The sequence below is a fragment of the Myotis brandtii genome, unplaced genomic scaffold (genome assembly GCF_000412655.1).
Source record: "Myotis brandtii unplaced genomic scaffold, ASM41265v1 scaffold263, whole genome shotgun sequence".
NCBI lineage: Eukaryota > Metazoa > Chordata > Mammalia > Chiroptera > Vespertilionidae > Myotis > Myotis brandtii.
The window spans coordinates 109,671-130,727 of NW_005360011.1; the positions used below are offsets into that span (position 1 = coordinate 109,671).

The 21,057-nt window shown below is 38.0% G+C and overlaps 1 protein-coding gene and 1 long non-coding RNA gene across 2 annotated transcripts in view; both read right to left on the minus strand.

Moving 5' to 3' along the window:
- The window catches only part of MRPS9 (mitochondrial ribosomal protein S9), a 67,022-nt gene that overhangs the window by 4,260 nt on the left and 41,705 nt on the right, over positions 1–21,057 (minus strand). Inside the window, exons 5-9 of the mRNA XM_014541126.1 lie at positions 15,570–15,649; positions 6,228–6,313; positions 5,284–5,359; positions 2,743–2,905; positions 1,532–1,640 (exon numbers count right to left, since the gene is read on the minus strand). Of these exons, the coding sequence (XP_014396612.1) occupies positions 1,532–1,640; positions 2,743–2,905; positions 5,284–5,359; positions 6,228–6,313; positions 15,570–15,649 (514 nt within the window). The remainder of the gene's footprint in view (positions 1–1,531; positions 1,641–2,742; positions 2,906–5,283; positions 5,360–6,227; positions 6,314–15,569; positions 15,650–21,057) is intronic.
- Positions 17,783–21,057, minus strand: part of LOC106726409 — a 7,200-nt gene continuing 3,925 nt past the window's right edge. The window contains exon 2 of the long non-coding RNA XR_001362477.1: positions 17,783–18,069. This is a non-coding gene — a long non-coding RNA (uncharacterized LOC106726409). The remainder of the gene's footprint in view (positions 18,070–21,057) is intronic.

Here is a 21,057-nt window from a genome sequence, read left to right on the forward strand (position 1 = left end):
CAGCGCCCTCACTGCTGACCTGCAAGCTCCTGGGCTGCTCCGTCAGGAGGAGAGGCAGTCCATGCCAGTGTGGCCGCCGGGAGCCCTCCAGCTACTTACAGATGAGGCGGTTTAGCCACCCATTCCCACCATGACTAGCTTAGCTATAGGTTTCCCAACAGAGTTTCCTAATGACAGAAATCAGATCTTAGATAGCTGTAATATCTTCACACTATCCAGAACAAGCCTCGACTCAGACAATCCTTATTAAAAGTCTGTTGAATTCTAAATGAATAAGTTCTAAGAATATATTTTAATTGTGGTGTGTTTGTGTCTGCTCTGACTCCATTTAATGTGAATTAAACTAATTCTGCCATCATCCTCGCAGGGGAACAGATGAGGAAGTTCTTTTTTCCCTCATGAAAAGCCAGAGAGACCCATCACTTTAGCACTGGGGACTGCTAGGAGGAATAACATTTGACCGATATTTGCCTGTTCATTTATTTTCAGATATAACTGATGATTTAACATACATTTCCTGAAGAAATTACTCTGCTCAGGAGCTTACACTGCATCAGCAGCTCCCCTTTCCCTACTGCACTGACCTCAAAACCTCTCCCCATTCAAGAAGTGGGAGGAGGGTTAGGAAAGGAGGAGCAATCACTCAGAGCTCTGTTCCTTGTGGTTGACAGTAAATACTGGAAAGACAATAACAGTCTCAAGAACAGGCCTTTGCAGGAGCTCAGAGACCTGAGAGGAGCACATGTGGAGGCTCTGAACTGTAACACCCACTAATGATTCATGTGATTCGTGTCTGTTTCCCATGGGATACAAAGCTCGAAAAGAAAACTGCCATACTTAGCACTGGGGTGCAGCCAAGCCTCATGGGCTCTTATTTAAGGTGGAAGTGGTTGCTCAATCTATATATACTAGAGGCCCAGTGCACGAATATGCAAATTGTCCCCATGGGATTTCAACCGGGAGACCAATTGCTCGCTATGATGTGCACTGACCACCAGGGGGCGGCCCAGAATGAAGGAAGGCCCCGGCCAGCAGCTGGGGAAGGGAGGCCCCCAGCTGGCAGCCAGAAGGCCCCGATCGGCCCTGATCGCCAGCCAGGCCTAGGGACCCTACCCGTGCATGAATTTTGTACACTGGGCCTCTAGTATACATATAATTTATTTCCTCTGAATAGGAAGAAATCTGAAGTGACAGAGCAGACTTTTTCTAATATGGATGCTGGCCACGGCTGCTTTTTGTTGTCGTTTGGTTTTGTTTCTGCCCACCCCTAACAAGGGAAACAGAAAGTGGAAATCTACTTTTCTTACATTTTGGCACAGTCTGCATTTCAGAACGTAAGAGATATCTGTGGAAAAATATTACAAAAGAGTAATAGCTTCCCTCTAGCTAGTCTGATAAATTATATTAGTAAAAAAGGAAAATCATTAGCAAAGACAAATGCAATCAGAAAAATCACAAGCCTTAATGAACTAATCATGATGAAATATATTTTCTTTAAAAACAAAAAGCAAAAGCAAAACCAGACACTAACCTGTCCTGTAGCACAGGGAAGTAAAGCAGGTAATCGATGCCATTAATTTTTATTCCTCCATTTCCATGTTCATAAACAACTGCCTCTGCTTTTGCACTCTTTCTTCTACCTTTAAAAATATAAAATTTCTAATAGTAAAAATCTGAAAGAGCAGGGCTGTGAGACAATAAAGTCACATTAAAATTTTTTCTTTCAAATAACAATATATAGCACTACACAGGAAACTCTACAACTACTATACAAGTCAACCAAAAATAAACAGGTAAACTATGCCATAATCAATGTAATAGAGCTTATTATGTGGTAATTTTGAACACTACAATGATTTTAAGTTAGTTAAATATGAAGTAATTCATATTTATTTATATTACTTTAAAAAATCAACCAATTTACAGTGTTCTTTTATATTCAATAAGAATATATTTAATCATATAATTTTTAAATATTTGAAAAGTATAAGATATAATTGATAGAAATGAAAGTAATGACGAGGCAAGATGTTAAATTTGTAAGAGTTGCAGGTATATCATTTAATACATTAATTTTTTAAAAAAATATATTTTTATTGATTTCAGAGAGGAAGGGAGAGGGAGATAGAAACATCAATGATGAGAGAGAATCACTGATTGGCTGCCTCCTGCACACCCCACTAGGAACTGAGCTGGCGACCTGGGCATGTGCCCTGACCGGGAATCGAACTGTGACCTCCTGGTTCATAGGTTGATGCTCAACCACTGAGCCATGCCAGCCAGGCTAGTACGTTAATTTTTAAAAGTCACACCATGTCAAATGTCTGCACACCTACAAGGAGAAGGTGAGTGAGGGCCTAAAGTTCTCAAGTCTCATAGTTTTAGCTTCTGATATGCAGATTGATGGGCACTTTCATTTTTTATAAGAAACCTTTATTATAAATGTTTTAGTGTTTCTACCAGTTGAAAGTGTAAAAATAAAAAGATTTAACATAAATATGTGAAAATAAAAAAGGGTTAATATGATTGTGTAGGAATGTGTCCACATTTTTTCTTAGGACATTATAAGGTCTTGCTTTTTAAAATTTCAATAGAATCTTAAAAATGAGGAATTCCAAGGTAACAATAGCAAATATAAACAAACAAGCCAATCGAATGAATCCCAGAGAGCAATAGCAAATAAAAATCCCTGTAGTTTCATAGTCGTCATGGAGCTCACTTTTCTCCGTGGAGTGCCATTACCTTCGCTGGTGCTGAAGGCCATTCCCTGCGCGTCATGCTGCACGGGCTCAATCGGCTGCTTCTTTGATTGCACAGTGACACTCCTGCGGAAGCTCTGCACAAATTCTTCTTCGGCAGCACCGCACTGCAGTAACCTTTCCATCAGCCGCATGAACTGCGCGTACTGCACACAATAAAAACTCATTAGAAGATGCAAGTGTAATTGCATTTGCTAAATTTTTTCTATTTTGATAGACTCGATCTTTCCAATGTTGCTTTCATGATGGTTTTGACAGGATGACACGTGGGCACCTTCATGCTGCTTTTAACGCAGCGTGCAGAGACGCAGCACTTACCCGTGGATCTTCAGGGCTCACTCATTTCTTTGAGAAACAAAGAATATGTCATTCAAAGAAGTCAACTTCTCCATATTTTGATGACGTGAAATTGAGATTTAAATTCATTTCAAAAAAATATTTAGATGATCTTCAAGAGTAATTTCTACTTCTTATTAGAACCGTATTTAGAGGAGCTTCATAAATAATTTCCAGTAAGTTATGTGTAGTAAAATGGGAAGAGTTTGATTTTGAGAAAATGTACTCTTAAATTATATTTCATAATACACTTGGCAAATATATCTTTAGCTGTTCAAGCTGTGTTACTTTAATGTTTATGATTTCCTTTAAAACCGAACAATCAAGCTATTTAAAAATTCAAGAGATACTTGACTTAAAGGGCAACCTCTTGAAATAAATTATCCTTGCTACTCTGTGCATTTTTTTTAATAGTTCTTGAACATGTGATTAGAAAGTAAACAACTTGGTATTAACCCCTTAAAATTAGAAGTCAGAATAATCATTCTAAAGTGTTTTTGCAGAAGGAAACAACTAATACTTGAGATCCTCAGGTATGTGCAGTATGAAACCAATTCTGATCATCTTATTTATGTTTTTGCCAACCCTAAAAGTCACACTCGTCTTTGTTACCATTGCCTTTAGTGTGAAAATCTGCTATTGGTAACTTGAATTATAGAAGAATCTCACTGGTAAGATCAAAAGCACTGCTTCCATTCCTGCTCCCTGTGATGTTACAATAAGAGAAGGCCATTTTCCGAGTGAGGGTGAAGCACTCAGCCACCAGTGATGCTGGCCTGATAAAGCTCCATTCTTCCCTCCAACTACAGGCCTATATCCTTGGTCCTCAGCGATTCTCTCAATTCCACTGCACACAGTGTGACTACTGGTGAACGTACCAAGGGGGTAACTGCAGGGATGACATAGTCGTGCTCATGAGCCAAGAAGTTTAGGAAGCCACTGACTGTTCCTGCCTCCTTCTTCTTGATACCAGACTTCAGCTGATAGCCACTCCCCAAAAGGATAGAAGACATACACATCTATGCACACCGGTATAAAGTCTTTGAGATGTTTTCAAAATAAAAAACACAACCCTGCAGTATGAAAATCAAAGCAACCAGAAACAGGAAACCATGAAGTGCTGTGTTCCATGGAGAAGCAAAGGGAGATTTTCTACTGAGATCCGAGTTCAACAACACCGACTTGGCAGTCAGTTGGAAATTAACTCCAGACCTACCACTCACTCACCGAATGCCCGACACCTTGGCTAAGCAACTTTCTAATTCATTAATTTATCCAATATGTTCAATGAGAAAAAGGGCAATGTCAGTACATGGCTTAAAATCTACTTGGTGGCAAGGCACAACCACTGTTAGCCACTGCCAGGTAAGAAAAAACACTCTTGGAACAATTTTAAATTAATCTACACTGAAATCTTCCAAAAATAATCTAAATTTAGGATATAAAAATATGTAAAACATCAAATTTCCTCTGATGATACTGGCATATATTAGGACATTTTGTAAACAATCTGACTGAGACCTAAAGCAGGAGTCAAAAGCAATAGGATATAGCATTCACCTGGAAGCTTGTTAAAAGTATTGATTCCGGGTGACTCCCCTAGAAATTCCGAGCTATGTCTGAATATGAGGACTGCATTTTGTAAGCAGCATTCCAAGTGATTCTGTCACAGGGGTTCTCCAGATCCAGAATGAAAAGTAGTGGCCTCGAGATACTGCACGTAGGTCAGCCAAAAAGCAGGAAATTGTATGAAGGTCACCACGGGCTTCACTCCTTTTCTACTTTCCCTGTAACAGCACCTTACACTTATCATGAGCTTATAAAATGAGCTACCTGCTTTACTGAGACAAAACTGGCATCAAAAGACCAGGCTTCCCTAGAAGGACAAGCAGAGGACATGAGGGCACATACACAAGGAGGGTCTGGAGACCAAGCATGTTACCTTCCTGACCACAGGCAAGGTCCTGACCCATGGCAGAAATCAACTATAAATATGTTTATCAAAGGAAAACGGTCTTAGGAACAACCACCTCTGAGGAACATCACTATTAGGGTTCTAAATACAATATTGTCTGCATTGTTAGGGCACAGGTCCCCTTAAACTAAAATGATTAATTACTCACTTTTTTTTGTTGTTAATCCTCATCGAGGATTTTTTTAATTGATTTTTTACAGAGTAATTACTCACATCTTGATCTGACAGTTTTTCCACCAACATTTCTTCTAGTTCCTCCTTAATCAGCCATCTGCTGCCAATCAGGTCTCTGTTAAAATATCACATAGATTCTCTTTTAAATTAACCATGCAATTAGAGTTATATCACAAAGGATCCCACATGTAGTAGCAATTCTTGATTGGGAAACAAATTTTTGTACTATATAGCTGTAAAATTTCATCCAAGTAAACTAATTTTCAGATACAATTTTTCACTTCCTCAATCTACTCTAGGAAAGATACTCAATCTAGCAAATGTTTTGTTTGAAGAGTTAACATGCCACTGTGAAATTAATTTGATAATTAAAGCCATCATATTTCTTAAAAATTAAAAGTTCACTTGTTTTTCATAATTTACTTCACAGAAGATGCTTTGAGTGCACTGTGAATCGGCCAATGGGCTGAAGTAGTAACACATCCAAACGAAGGGCCAGGCGTGGTATTTACAACCTCAACAAGATATGCTCAAAGATTTATGTCTTGTGCATAAGGATAAGTATGTCAATAACCAGGCCAAAATGTAAAACTGGTTGCTCAGGATGATGGATCTAATCTATCACTGTTTGCTAAATGAAAGCTCAAACCTTAAAATACTAAAAAAAAATTTTTAAGCATGTAACATTTAAGTGTGTAGCTATATACACAAAAATTCTGAGGCTGCCATACTCTAGTATAGTTATTAAATACCATTTAGTATATAAATATGGAAAGAAGTACCATAAAAATATAATCTTAATATTTACTTTCTCTCAAACAAACAAACAAAAAAATCACCTACTATTTTGACCTCTAACTTTAATGATTAATGCCGAAATACTGAACCAATTTTTAGGCTTAAGGTATGCTTTAAAAACACCAATGATAAGTGGCATGTTAGTTCAAATTTTTCATATATTTTAATAGAAGAAAAGAACTTACGTGGTTTTATCTTTTTCTGAAAACAGACCTTTGGCTTGCAACTGATTTTTATGTTTTTCTATATCGAGTATCTTTCCATATGTGTCCTGTGGCAAATAAAATACACATGCTAAAGTAAGGGAGATGGTACATTATTACTTTTACTTTACATTTTCCCTGAGCACCCCTTACTTCAAAAGTGACCTCCTCAAATAATCTAGCTGAATGGAAGAGTAATTTCAATGAGAATTTAGTATAATGCATACATTAACTAATTTTTAAATAACTAATTTTTAAGTAACAAGAGGAATGTAAATTAGTGAAGTTGGTAAAAACAAAACCAAACCACAAACTATTTTCCTTAGAGTCCCACAAACAGGAACAAAAATTTTCCTTAGAAAAAAATCTTCATTTATATAGCAGCATGTACTTTAAACTTAAGAGAATTAACCAGTAAAAGTTATGGCATTTACAGCTGAAGTGCTTATCTCATGTATATTTATATAATATTTAAGTCCTCACTATATAGCTTGTATCTTAAAAATAGTGTTCTATTATATTTACTTTTCATTATCTGTTTTCTTTTATTAATTTACTTTCTAATAAAGTCTGCGAAATGTATGGCACTTGTTAAACTGTAATACAAATAGGGGAAAATTTTCCATTTTGCTAGAACTTGGCAATACAGGTTTATCAACAAAATACATTTTCCAGGAAATGAGTTTACAACAAAGTAATGCAATTGTTTCCCAATTTTTTGTTTGAGCAAACTTATTTGGATTCACATCCAATATGTGAGTATTCATCTATAATTACACATAACCTACTTTACTAATACCTAACGAACAAAGAGGCATTTTCAAAGAGTGAGTTAGACATGATATGAGTGACGTTTTTTCCCTCGCTACTCATGACATCTTCCAATGTCATTAGCGAACGTCGGAAGACAGCTTGTTGCTGATAGAGATGCTCACCCAGATCACAGACAGTCTTAACGAATCATTTCAGATTTGAGGGGCAATTTCTTATGGGCTTTGATTAGACTGCCATGTTATATCACAATGCTGCTAGTTTGTTCTAAAAGGAAGTATCCCTTTGCCACTGTCTTTGTACTTACCACTGCTTACATTTTATTATGAATTCAGGAACCTATTTTCAGGAATCCATTTCTCTCATGGGGGACAAAAATTTTTAAAAAAGAAAAAAGAATATAGCGGGGAAAGGGGACATATGTAACATTTTCAATAATAAAGAATTAAAAAAAAAAAGAGGAATGTAAACACAGAGCCTTTGAGTTTCACAAATATATGTGAGAAAAGCCGAGGCTAACTCTGTGGGCTGAGACTTCCCATGATAAGGATGTAAAAGTTCATTTCTTGTGGCCGGGGAGACGCAGCAGAGAGCTTTTGTTCTGTTTTCAGCAGGACTAGCAGAACTGACAGCTCATGAGAGACAAGAAAAGCAGCAGAAAGAAGAGAAGCAGCAGTCTGAAGCTATGACACGGGCTGAGCTACAGAGTCTAACGGTGGACACGAGTATTCCAGAGTGAAACACCTACTAGTTCAGGAATTGTAAAGGTCAGGGCAGCAGTAGCATCCAAGCCTAAGACTGGTTAGAAATGTAACTTCTCGCCCTAGCTCGTTTGCTTAATGGTTAGAGCGTTGGCCTGCAGACCAAAGGGTCCCGGGCCCTGGTGGGGGCTCATATAGGAGGCAACCAATCGATGTGTTTCTCTCTGTCTTTCCCTCTATTCCACTCTCCCTAAAAATCAATGGAAAAATATCCTCAGGTGAGGATTAACCAAAATAATTTAAAAAAAGAAATGTCACTTCACAGGCTCCTCACCAGACTTTCTGAAAAGAAACCTGGTAAGGCCAGCGATGTGTTTAATGATGCCCCCAAGAGATGTGCGGTCACGCTTGGATCTGTACACTAGATCTGTCGAGAGCTGGGTTCGATGCGACAGCAAGAGGACAAAGTAAGTTAATCTGCTTCTAGTGTCCTATTAAGGATAACTATCTCTACAAACACAGCCAAAGTACAAATCCATCAGCTGTAGCAGCAGCAAAACGTATGTGAACCATCTGTCCACACTAAAGAAAGCAAAACCTAACGTGAACCCTCACAGATAAACATGTTCCTGCTATTCAACTTAAAATATTACAACTGCCTCCCACGAACTGGTAAGCCTCATTTGACTGTGGTTAGTGAACCTTTGACTCATTTCTAAAGGATCAATAGTGGGTTGTGACCCTAACTGAATAGTATATCAGAAAAACTTCTATGCACTTGTTTTGAGAAAGCAATTCTCAAGTGCCCTGAACGGGTAAAATAAACGGAAAAGACCCTCCCCCACGTGTCTGAAGTGGACAGACACAGTACAAACAGCATCACACCGGGCGCCGGGCCCAGCCAGACTGCCATGTTGGGGACACTGGTAAAAGGATGGTGCTAGTTAAGAGTCTGAGTGCAGCCCTAACCGGTTTGGCTCAGTGGATGGAGCGTAGTCAGCCAGTGGACCGAAGGGTCTGGGGTTCGATTCCAGTCAAGGGCATGTACCTTGGTTGCAAGCTCAATCCCCGGCCCTGGTCAGGACACGTATGGGGGGCAACCAATCGATGTGTCTCTCTCTCCCCCTCCCTTCCACTCTCTCTAAAAATCAATGGAAAAATATCTTCGGGTGAGGATTAACAAAAAAAGAAAAAAAAAAGATTCTGAGTGGGTAAGTCACAGATGTTGTGTCTTTCAGATCTAGCTAAGGAAACAGAAATCCAAGAGAACACCACCAACAGTAATAAGATACTCTCCCCTTTTTGTGAGGGTCTATTTAATTTTCTGGAATAACCAAGCCAACTAAAATAAAAATAAATGACCTGCTTCACAGGAAAGTTTCAAGTCAAAGTTTGGGCTGCAAAATTCATCATTATTTTCAGGTGACTTTTGAGCAATTTTTACTTTAAGTCCATATTTTTCTTACTGTTTTCTTTCACTATGCCATTACCATCCAGTGTTCCACTTGGCTCCATAATAATTTATAAATAGTGCAAGTAAAATAATCAGAAAAATATGAGAAAATAACAAAGCTCATGTCAAATTTTAAGCACGGTAAATTTTGTTCATTTATGACAAATGTTAACACTTTGATGGCTGCAATCTGTCAAATTACATAATACTCATTACTTGTACTTCTTCAAATAGGGAAATATATGTAAACTAGTTAGCACAGTGCCTGACCTATGCTAATGGGCAAGAAATGGCAGCAGTGGTGACGTTTGACATCTGGGAGCCTAATAATGGAGAACCGATCTTCCTGGTGCACCATTTCTATTTTTCTTTTTTTTCCTACATAATACAACCATTCCTGAAATTCTATCTTGTTTAGAAACAACAGTTCTCTGGAAAGTAGACTCTATAGCTTCAACTCCCTGAAGATATGTGTACTAATTTACATAAAAAAATTCTTGAGGGTATAAAATATGCCAGGAACTGTCAATATCACAGATTATCACTGGTAGCTTTTGGTATACTGTTAAATTTCCACTTAATTTTTAAGGGACACTAGAGAATTAGTATGACACTAAGTTTGTATACTGTATTTAATAGTATCTTTTTAAAATATGACAGGAATAACCCAGATGTGAAATGCTGAATCATTAATCACAGTTATGATTAATATTTCATAAAATCAAAGTGAGCCTATCTACCCTTGTGCCATCAGATTTCCATAATGCATGAGTCAAATTTAGAAGGTGCCTAATTTGAACATACCAGATGCTCAGGTTCAGGAAAGAAGTGCTTAAACTAAACCCTCCTGAGCAGTATGATTTTTGGTCTAAAAAAAGCTGATTTTAGTCTTCTAAAACCTGATTTGGTTGTATTAATCATGTAGAAATTCCAAATTTAGGAAGGGTAAACAAATAACGTTTCTTGGGAGAATGGTATAGGAAAAGTCAACTGAATTTTGATGTACTTATTTACAGTTAACATACTACTAATAATTATCATCTTAGATACTAGACACAAACAAAAAAGTAACATAGTTAAAATTATGTATTTGTGTTTTTTATCACAGAAAATCAATTTCCTAAATAACATTTTTCTAGATTTTATGGCTACTGGCATATACAAAATCAAATGAGATAAATATAAATATAATTCATTTATCATAATTTCTGCTATTTATCTAAAGTTCCAAGCAACATAGTTCTTTTGTATACTCTTGCTATCACTCTGTGAAAACAATATGCTATGTAGTTTACACATCATACAGTGCTAGTCAACATAAAAAGGGAAATAGACTCTTATACATGGCATACAGAAAAGTACTTTGGGAAAGCACACCCAGGAGTAATTACATAAAAAAGCTTGTAACTCTCATACCATATACTTTTACTATTCAAAGTAAGGCTTCACCACATATTATAATAACAATTATACCATTATAAGAGTAATCTGATTAAAATCACAGAGGCAATAAGTTGAATCAGCTTTTAAAATTTAATCTTTAATCATTACATTTAGTACATGCAAGATATAAAATGGTAATTATTCTAATGCATATTAAAGATACTTCAGGAACAGCAGTTTCTATTGCTGAGTTAATTCCTGAATTGACTCCTGCTGTCAAGAAGTCTTAAAACAGCCCACGAAATGCCAGCATCCGTCTGTAGCTTTCTAAAACCAAGCCCTTTACATAGTGTAGGTATTCCATAACACCGTACGGTGAGAAGGCTCACTGTTTTAATTCCATTTTTACAGATACAAGCAGAACATCAAGAGCTTTCAATATTCATCGCAAGGTTACAAAGATGTGAAGGAAGTGAGGCCTGTGACTGCAGGTCCCAGGAGAGGGCTTTCTGGAGTCTGGAGTCTTCGCCCGAAGAGCCCCATGCCGCTCCTGGCTCCTCTCCACACGCATGCACATGATCACAGAAGGCCACGCCAGTCACTTAAAACAAACTGGAGGATTTTTAAAGAAGCCTTCTTTCAAAAGGCAGCATATCTTGATTATGCGTAAGTTATCAGAATTAGAATTACTTGGTTCTGTTCCAGATTTTTTTTAATTCAGCAGAGTAGTTTAAGTATATAATGATCTACGTATTCCCTAATTTTATACTTTTATTGGAGTAAAAATTTCATCTGTGACCATGTGATTCCTTCAATTTATAAAAATACTTTGAAAATACTCCATTGTTTACTGTAAAACTTGCCCTAAACTATCAATGAGATTTCTATAAGATGATTATTCCCACTGCAGTTTTTAGAGCTGACTAATCTTACCTTAAAGACTGGGGAGGGGAGCGCATGTAAAATTTCAATGAACTCTTACTGCACTTGACAGCTTAGCGTTTTAATTCGCTTTCCAGCCTTTCCCAAGCACTAGTTTCCCCGGATTTTTAAAAGGTGTTCTGGGCAGAAAGGGCTCCAGACCCAGCATGTTTCAGCAGCAGTGCGTTAATGCCACACGTTTCTTCACTGAAGGACTTCACAGAGCTGCTCACACTAATAAGTATCTTCTTATTAGTTTCTCAGTCTGCCACCTTCCCACACTAACTTAACTTCAGAGACCCTTTCTTGGAGATTATTTTATAACCTGTGTGCCTCAGAAAACATGTTGGGAAAGCTGCATTATAAACATGGGGAAATAATGAATCATATTTTACAAACGGGTTCCCACTTCAGAGTGAAATAATCACCCCCTATAATGAGTTTTAGATAATCTCCAACTCATTTTTTTTGTGAGAGAATTTTAAAAATTTCAGAAATGTATGTATTAATAAAATGAGTCAATCTGAATTAACATTTTTCTGAAAATCTAAGGACCTGAGGTCAAACTCAACCATGACTACCCAGGTGGCCTTGCTCAGGATTGCAGCCCACTCTCCCCTTCACCACTGGCTCGGTCGGCCCGGACAGGCTGCAACTGCTGCAGACAAGGGGTACCCCTGGCAGGCTGGTGCACCCAAAGAGCACATCCTTCTGGCCTATCCCTTACTGGTCCCTCACCTAGACCTCAGCCACTCACAACGCAGTTGCTCAATGGCCTAATAACATTGCACAGACATCCCTCTTCAACAAGTCTTCCCTTTCCTCTACACTTCTGCTCAGCTGTTCTAAGAAACTTCTTTTCTTCTTCCTCTAGTTCTTCATTCTGCTCCTGAAACCCTAAACTGAAACTCTTAAGTCATGTCTAAAAAGTATACAAGTTCTATTGGTAAGTGGCTGTTAAAGAAACAGAAAGCCATCCATTTGGGTGAAAAAGACAGATGAGCAGTGCCATCTGGGCTGGAGCTCCCTCTTCAGTTCTTACCACCCTTCGAGAGACTCTTGAAGTCTCCTGCTTCTTCTTACTTAAAGGACGGTTTATTGCTAAGGAATCAGCTGCTAGCATTGTTTTATACTTCTTTTCACTACACATGGACATCATATTCGCTATATTATAAGTGGCATGTTACCAACTTTCCCAGGAATGTGAAGCAGTATATCACTGTCCATAGGAAAATGCAGTTCTAACTCACCTGCTAACGAACCTTCAGAATGTAACACACAAGTTGGAGACCCCATGGGTCAGCAAACTTTCCCTTACTTTATTCTTTCCTATACTTCATTTCAATGGAACAATAAATTGCTTCTTGCTTTTCATCTTCATCCTCCCTCAAAAATCTCCCTGCTTCTCCACAAAAATTAGATGGTCCAATTACAGGCCAACTGGACAGTGTTCACCAAAGCATTATATATCCTTAACTGTAAGCTGTATCAGGACTCCCTTCTATTAGTTGCTATAATGTAACATATAGGCTTAACATGCAAGCAGGGACTAAATACTAAAAGGAAGACTGGCACAGAGGACAGGATGGTTAAATGGCACCAGAAAGGTCTCCTAGTAGAACTGCACACTGCTCTAGGCCTGTGTCTTTGTGTCAGAAAGCTTGGCCGATGACTGCCATGCTTCAATTGGGAAAACTGATATGGCTCAGTATCTTTTATATCATCACATGAAAAGCAATTGTATCAACCAAAAGAAATGGAAACAACAATCATTCATTTCCAAGTACTTAATGCCCCATAGTCTCTGGGGCCTACCCCCTTGCTGCAGCGGAGGGCAGGAGTGGACTCACATAACAGAGAATGGAACAGCAGCCCCACCACCAAGAGAAGGCAGAACAAAGGAGAGAGCAAACACGTGAAGCAGTTTCCATTTTCATTGTTTTACTTTATGTGCAATACTTGACTTCACTACAAAACCAGTCCTGTAAGCCCACCAGCAAGCACTGAGTCACATGCTATTTAAAGCAGCAAACCGAATCTGAGATGACGTTGGTCTGCATGATCTTGGAAACGAGACTGGTGTGACTAGAGCTGTAATTAATAACAAGTGCCACACATGATGCTAAAGTGATGGGCATACATTTAGGAAAACATTTATCCTTTTCCCCATACATATAATTACTTTAAAATTCCATAAAACACATTGTTGAAAATACAAGGTTTTATGATTATCTGAATTAAAATTAAAATGCTCAAGTTAACCCCAAATATCTGTAATTCCTATCTGTAAACTGTTCTGATCAGCAATAAAACCAAACCTAAATCCCATACAGTTTGGGAAGTTCAAACACCCAAGAAAACAAACTGACCTAAATTAAATTACAGAATTTAACTGAAATATAAAAGCCAAGGAACTCTCCTATATGTAACAGGAACCATATTACTCAAAAAGAAAGTTTATCAATCATATATAATTTGACTTTTCAGTCAGAGTATGCTATTTTATCCACTGAGAAACTAACCAGTTTCTTGAGCAATACCTTTTTAAAAGACATAAACAAAAATAAAGTTAGGCCTCTCTTACAATGTGTAATTTCTTCATTATGATGGAATGCAGCAAAACATCTTGCCCTTGGGTTGCTCAGTTTCAGCCAAAACAAATGCAAATGGCTTGTGGGCTGACAGCTGTTTGATAAGGCGCCTGCACAAGACCTGCATGCTTTACTTTCTCCCGTGAAACTTGGGATGAAAGGCAGGAGGCAGGAAGGGAATTAATGTAGCATACAGTCTAAAGGCAATGCTACAGCCGTGATTAAGTAGAAAAGTTAAAAGGCACAGATTTTCCACAGCTTCGCTGCGTGCAACCCATCCGTGTAACAAGTTGACAGGCCTAGCGCGTCAGCTCCATCATCCCCTCCGACAGCTAAAACGCAGCACTGCATCCCCTTTCAGAGGAAATTTGCGTCTGCACCATGAAGCGTTGTACATTATTTCTTAGCACTGCAGGGGGCTTAAGTCCATATGGAACCTTCACAAATATTACCACAGATCAAACCAGCGGCGTCTGCAGGCAGATTTGACATACCTATTTAAATGAACAGCAGGGGTCCTCGGGCAGCCTCGGGCTGTGCAGAGACAACCTCAGCGGAACGCCTGCGCCTCAGCTCCATTACTCAGCAAAGATACACTCTACATTTATCATTCATTTCATTTCTGCCAGGGCAAGAAGCTCATTTGCCCAAGGTCAACAAAAACGAAAATAAGGTTTTCTTTTTTTCTCCCCCAAGAAATAAATGTACCTGACAAGTGAGGATTTTGTCCTTTGGGTTTCAGTCCTAAAGAGCAGAGGAAATGTGTGCATGGGATTCAAGCAACCTGAAATCAATGGGGGAGGATGGGGGAGGAGGGGACGGGACCCAATAAATACTCTAAAAAGTCATACAGTGAATAAAGTAAAACTTGACATGTTCTAAGAATGAAATGGGTTCTGTTGCTCAAACCTGGATATTGGCATCCAGGTCTCCCCAATAGTTATTCTGGGGAATTCCTGAATTTACGCACTATCACACACTTTGGCTCTGAAAAGGAAACTTCCAGGATACTCCAATGCAGGTGGAAGTCAACGTAATAAAATAATTTCTTGGGTCTTTTTTCTAGTCTTGCTAGACTGCATAAGTCTATGAGGAGCAACAACTGTACCTAAGTAACAAGTACAGTTAACTGTCTGACTCTCTCCCAAGGTGCCTTGCAGCTCCCACCACACTCCATAGACATTTACACAGACTCGGCCTTGCCCAGCCTCGCGTTTTTCCTGGACTGCACTGCACATACACGCACTATGGCTAAGGGAGCATCTATCTCCTCTCAGTAAAAGCATTTGAAAGACAAACCATTCTGTTATAAATTCTATAATGTTTACCTTTAGAAAAATGAATAAAATAAAAAGCTTTTAACATACTATCTTACCTCTAAAAGTCTTATTTTTTGTCCATTATGAACCATTCTAGGTACACCGTGAAGCTTAGCAAAATCTCTGGTATAATCAGTTACTTAGCTTACAGTTCCTATTATTTATTGTAAATGTAATATACTTACATGCATTAATGAGTAGTATGACTGCTTGCCAGTATAAAAGAGATAATGAAATGGACGGCCATCTTCTCCCCACTGGGTTGCTAATAAAAAGCCAGATGAAAACAAATAAACGAATAAAATAAAATACACGGAAAGAGACCAAATAGATGTATTTAATTGCAGTTATGAGACACATTATTAATTCTGATTAACTTTTAAAGTAACAAAAACATTAATATTTAAAATTTTAATATTTAGTTTAGCATGTTTAACATGTAAATATTTAGGCTACTTATTTAATACCCATTGACATAAAACAATGTATTTGAGTAACTATTCTAAATATCTCACCACAAGAATTTCTATAACTTTTTTTAAATAAACACACATAAAATAGCCAAAATCATCCTGTTAGGACAAAAATATTTTGGTGTGACTGCAAATACAATGCACTCCCATATTCTTAAAAACAAAAACTGCTAGTCAATAATGTACTTCATTCAGAAAATTAGAAACAGGCATAATAAAAAACAAACAAAAACTAAGTGGATTTTTCCATGCCACATGATTTATTTCAACTGCGACGACATACCTCCAAACGTTTAAAATGTCTAAAACTGAAGTGGCCCCCCAAAGGTGCTATGTGTAATACCCTTTAAAATACAGATGGCCATTCACCTCTAACGAACACCAAACAAACTGAGAGTGAAGTCCCTGTAGTAAATAAAGCAAACACCAACTCCATGCCCTTTGCCCATGTTCCTCTTGTTTCTGTTAACAAGTTGTAGGAACTCTAATACATTAAAAATTATACTCCTCTGTCCATTACATAAGTTGTAAACTCTCTTCTCCCAATCTGTCACTTGCCTTTTCATTGTGTTTGTGGTGTCTTTCATAATTGAAAAGTTTAACATACATGTTTTTGTAGAATCTGTCACTTTTTCTCTATTGCAGTGTTTCTCAAATGTTTTTTTCATTATCAACCCTATTATGGAGCCTTTTTAGACTTTTTTTCCTAATTGCCTCCTTCTCCATGAAATTTTAATACCAAACATACTGCATATCGGTTGATGTGTATTGTGGTGGCCCTTCAGAGAGCCGAAACCTTGTAATAGCTGAGATTTTTTTCACTTCCTCTGAACCAATTTATTCCCCTTTAGGCTCAACACCACTCCCATTGAGAAAGCATGCTTTTAAGACCGTGTGCTTACTAAAAATTATTTTCCTATACTCTGAAATTTTTTTCATGTTTAGAAATTTAATCTACCTGGAATTTACATTTGTGAGACAGAAATGTAACTATTTTGCCCACCAAGGTGAGTCATTATTCATTAGTTTTTAAAATACTATACTTTCTGTTGAAATGCCACCTGCACAACATATAAGTAATCTTTCCCTTCTGAGGGTAACTGGTATTACACATGGGCCACTTTAAGTGAACACACCTGAAAAGAAGACCAAACTTTCACAGTAACTGGTGAAAAAGAAATCCTGATAGAGTTCAGCTTGAAAAAATAAAACAAGATTCTTATTTGTCAATGTCTTGAGGATGAATTAAATAGTTCTCCAACATCCCTATCATAGATTGCAAATTTTTCAATATTTATAACTTTACTATGCGATACATTTTCACTATACTGTTAAAGCAATCAGTTAAAAAAAAAATGACCAAGAAAGACAAACATCATGGCTACATATGAGACTTTACTGTAAAGCTTGGAGGAATTTTGAGTTGGGTCTCATTTCATGTGAGTGTTTGAGTGTGTATGTGTATATTTGATTTCATAAAGTATGCATGTATATACACATGTGTATATACACATATATGTATATATCCTATATAATAAAAGAGAAACATGCAAATTGACCGTCCCTCCGCTACACTCAAGCCATGCCCACCAGCCAATCAGGAGCAAGTATGAAAATTAACACAAGATGGCGGAGGCCACGGAGCTGGAGCGAGCAGGAGGCTTGGGTTGCCCCCAGCGATGGAGGAAGCCAAGCATCCCGCCTTCCCTGGCTGGCCCTGGGCTACGCTCAAGGCTACAAAGTTTCAATTATAGAAGATAAATAAATCCCAGATACCTGCTTCCAGCCCGCCCTGGCCTCCACTCAAGGAGGGGCTGGGAACCTGGGTTGCTAGGGCCAGAGGCAAGGTTAGAGTTTATTGTTCTAAACTCCTTTGCTGAACTTACATATGTATACCTATTGAACTATAGAAGATTTTTCACATGTTTTTATTTTTTATTTTTTTTATTTTTCCCCAGCCATCGGATAAAATATCATCAGGGCTATGGCATTTTGCTCAATCTGAAGTTAAAAAAAAAATGTCCCCTTCAATTTTCAACATAGTCTGTATTCATAACTTGTCCTGTACAATAAACAGAATGCTGAACTTGGTATTACTCTCCCCAGTTCAATTCAGGACCACTTCAGGTGGGAATCGTTCCCTAGGCATGGAGAGTGGGGTATCTTCCATTGTCCCCCAACTGGCCATCTCAAGCCCCTCTGGTGGGAAGTCCTGGGGAAGGAGAAGAAACAAAGAAATACACCCTACTTGAAATGGTGTCAATAAAAGCAAGCTCGCTGTTCTCTGTAGTTTACTGGAGATGTTATGGCTGAGTCTCTCCTGTTAGTTTCTGACTTGAAAACATTTCTCTCCATGGTCGCCACTGAGGAACTTTCCTCAGGCCCTGGTTTTTTATGTGAGTTTCTGTTGCTGGCTCACCAAGAATGGTTGAATTTCTTCTTTTTACTGATTCTAACTTATTCTGTTCCATAAACTCCTGAAAAGTGCCTGACACTGGGTCTGGGTCTGCAGGGTGGTTCAGGGCGTGCTTTGTTGGAATCCTGCTGGCCATACCAAGTAAATGTCCACACAAAAAAAACAGCCAAACATTTTATGATGGACATGGGCTAATCATCACATGACTTTCACAACTGCAAGTGGTCTGAGAAGCGGTCTCCCATGCGCACACGCAATCCGGAGCTGCCGCCAGAGCCCCTCTTCCCAGACGGAGACTGAAGATTTTTCACATGTTTTTAAAAAACAGGTTTTAACTTGTGTTTAAACTATGTACTTGCTATAGACCAGCGGTTCTCAACCTGTGGGTCGCGACCCCTTTGGCGGTCGAACGACCCTTTCACAGGGGTTGCCTAAGACCATCCTGTATATCAGATATTTACATTACGATTCATAACAGTAACAACATTACAGTTATGAAGTAGCAACGAAACTAATTTTATGGTTGGGTCACAACATGAGGAACTGTATTTAAAGGGCCAGAAGGTTGAGAACCACTGCTATAGACTGAATGTTTGTATCCTCCCCAAAATTCATATATTGGGACCTAATCCCCAATGTGCTGGTATTTGGATGTGGGGTCTTTGAGAGGTAATTGGGGCTCTTCTCTCATAAATAGGATTAGTGTTCTCAGAAAAGGAATCCCCAAGAGACCCCTAGTCCCTTCCACCATGTGAGGACACAGGGGAAGACAGCTGTCTGTGAACCAGGAAGTGGGCACTCAGAAGGCACTGAATCCCCCACTACGTAGAAGGAAGGAAATATAAAGATCAGAGGGGAAATAAATTAAATAAAGACAAAAGAAACAATTAAAAAGATCAATGAAACTAAAAGCTGATTTTCTGCAACAATAAACAAAATTGACAAATCTCTAGCAATACTCATCAAGAAAAAGAGAGCCCAAATAAATAAAATCAGAAATGAGAGAGATTACAGTTGACTCCACAGAAATACAAAAGATCATTAACATATACCAGAAACAATTATATGCCAACAAATTGGACAATATAGAAGAAATGCATAAATTTCTAGAGATATGCAATCGTTCAAGGCTAAGCCAAGAAGAAAACAATAATCTGAACAGACCTATTACTAGCAATGAAACTGAAGCAGTAATTAAAAAACACATAAAACTCCTGCCTGGCTGGTGTGGGTCAGTGGTTGACTGGTTGATCTATGAACCAGGAGTGCACAGTTCGATTCCCTGTCAGGGCACATACCCAGGTTCGGACTCAATCCCCAGTGTGGGGCATGCAGGAGGCAGCCAGTCAATGATTCTCTCTCATCATTGATGTTTCTCTCTCTCCCTCTCCCTTCCTCTTTGAAATCAATTAAAAAAAAAATCCCAAGAAATAAAAGTCCAGGACCAGACTCCTTCACAGGTGGATTCTACCATTCAAAGAAGAATAAATACCTATCCTTCTCAAACTGTTCCCAAAAATTAAAGAGAAAGGAACTCTTCCACACTCATTCTATGAGACTGACATTACCCTGATACCAAAACCAGACAAAGACACTACAAAAAGAATTACAAGCCAATTTCCCTGATAAACATAGATGTAAAAATTCTCAACAAAATACTAGTAAACCAAATTCAACAATATTAAAAAGATCATACTCCATGATCAAGTGGGATTTTTATCATGGACACTAGAATGGTTTGATATCCACAAAACTATTACTGTGGCACATAACATCAACAAAACCAACAATAAAAATCTATGATCATCTCAATAGATGCAGAAAAGAATTTGACAAAATACAATATTCATTTATGATAAAATCTCTCAACAAAGTAGGTACAGAAGGAACTTACTTCATGATGATAAAGGTTATATATGACCAGCCCACAGCTAACATCATACTCAATGCTTTTCCTCGAAGATCAGGAACAAGACAAGGATGCTCATTCTCACCACTACTATTCAATATAGTACTGGAAGTACTAGCCACAGCAACCAGACAGGAAAAAGAAGTAAAAGTCATCCAAACTGGAAAGAAAGAAGTAAAAGTATCCCTATTTGCAGATGACATGATACAATATGGAGAGAACCCTAAAAATTCCACACAAAAATGTGATTAGAACTAATAAATGAGCTTAGTAAAGCTGAAATATATAGAAATCTACAGAAATCTGTCAAGTTTCTATGCACTAATAATGAATGATCATAAGAGAAATTAACCCCATTTTTAATGCATCAAAAAGAATAAAATAATAATAATAAAAAAATAAAATACCTAGGAATAAATTTAAACAAGGAGATGAAAGACCTGTACTCTGAAAACTGTAAGACATTGAATAAAGACCTGTACTCTGAAAACTGTAAGACAAAAATAAATGGAAGGATATGCCACACTTAGATTGGAAGGATTATTTTCATTACAGTGACCATACTACACAAAGTAATCTACAGATTCAATGCAATCCCTAGCAAAATACCAATGGAGTTCTTCTCAAAACAAGAATAATTCTAAAATTTATAAAAATCACAAAGGACCACAGTAGCCCAAGCAGTCTTGAGAAGGAAGAACAAGGTTGAAAGTATCACATGTCTTGATTTCAAACTATTCTACAAAACTATATACACTAATAAAAGACAAACATGCAAACTGACCGTACCTTCGCTATGCCTTAAGCCATGCCCACCAGCCAATCAGAGCGACTATATGCAAATTAACCCAACCAAGATGGCAGCCAGCAGCCAC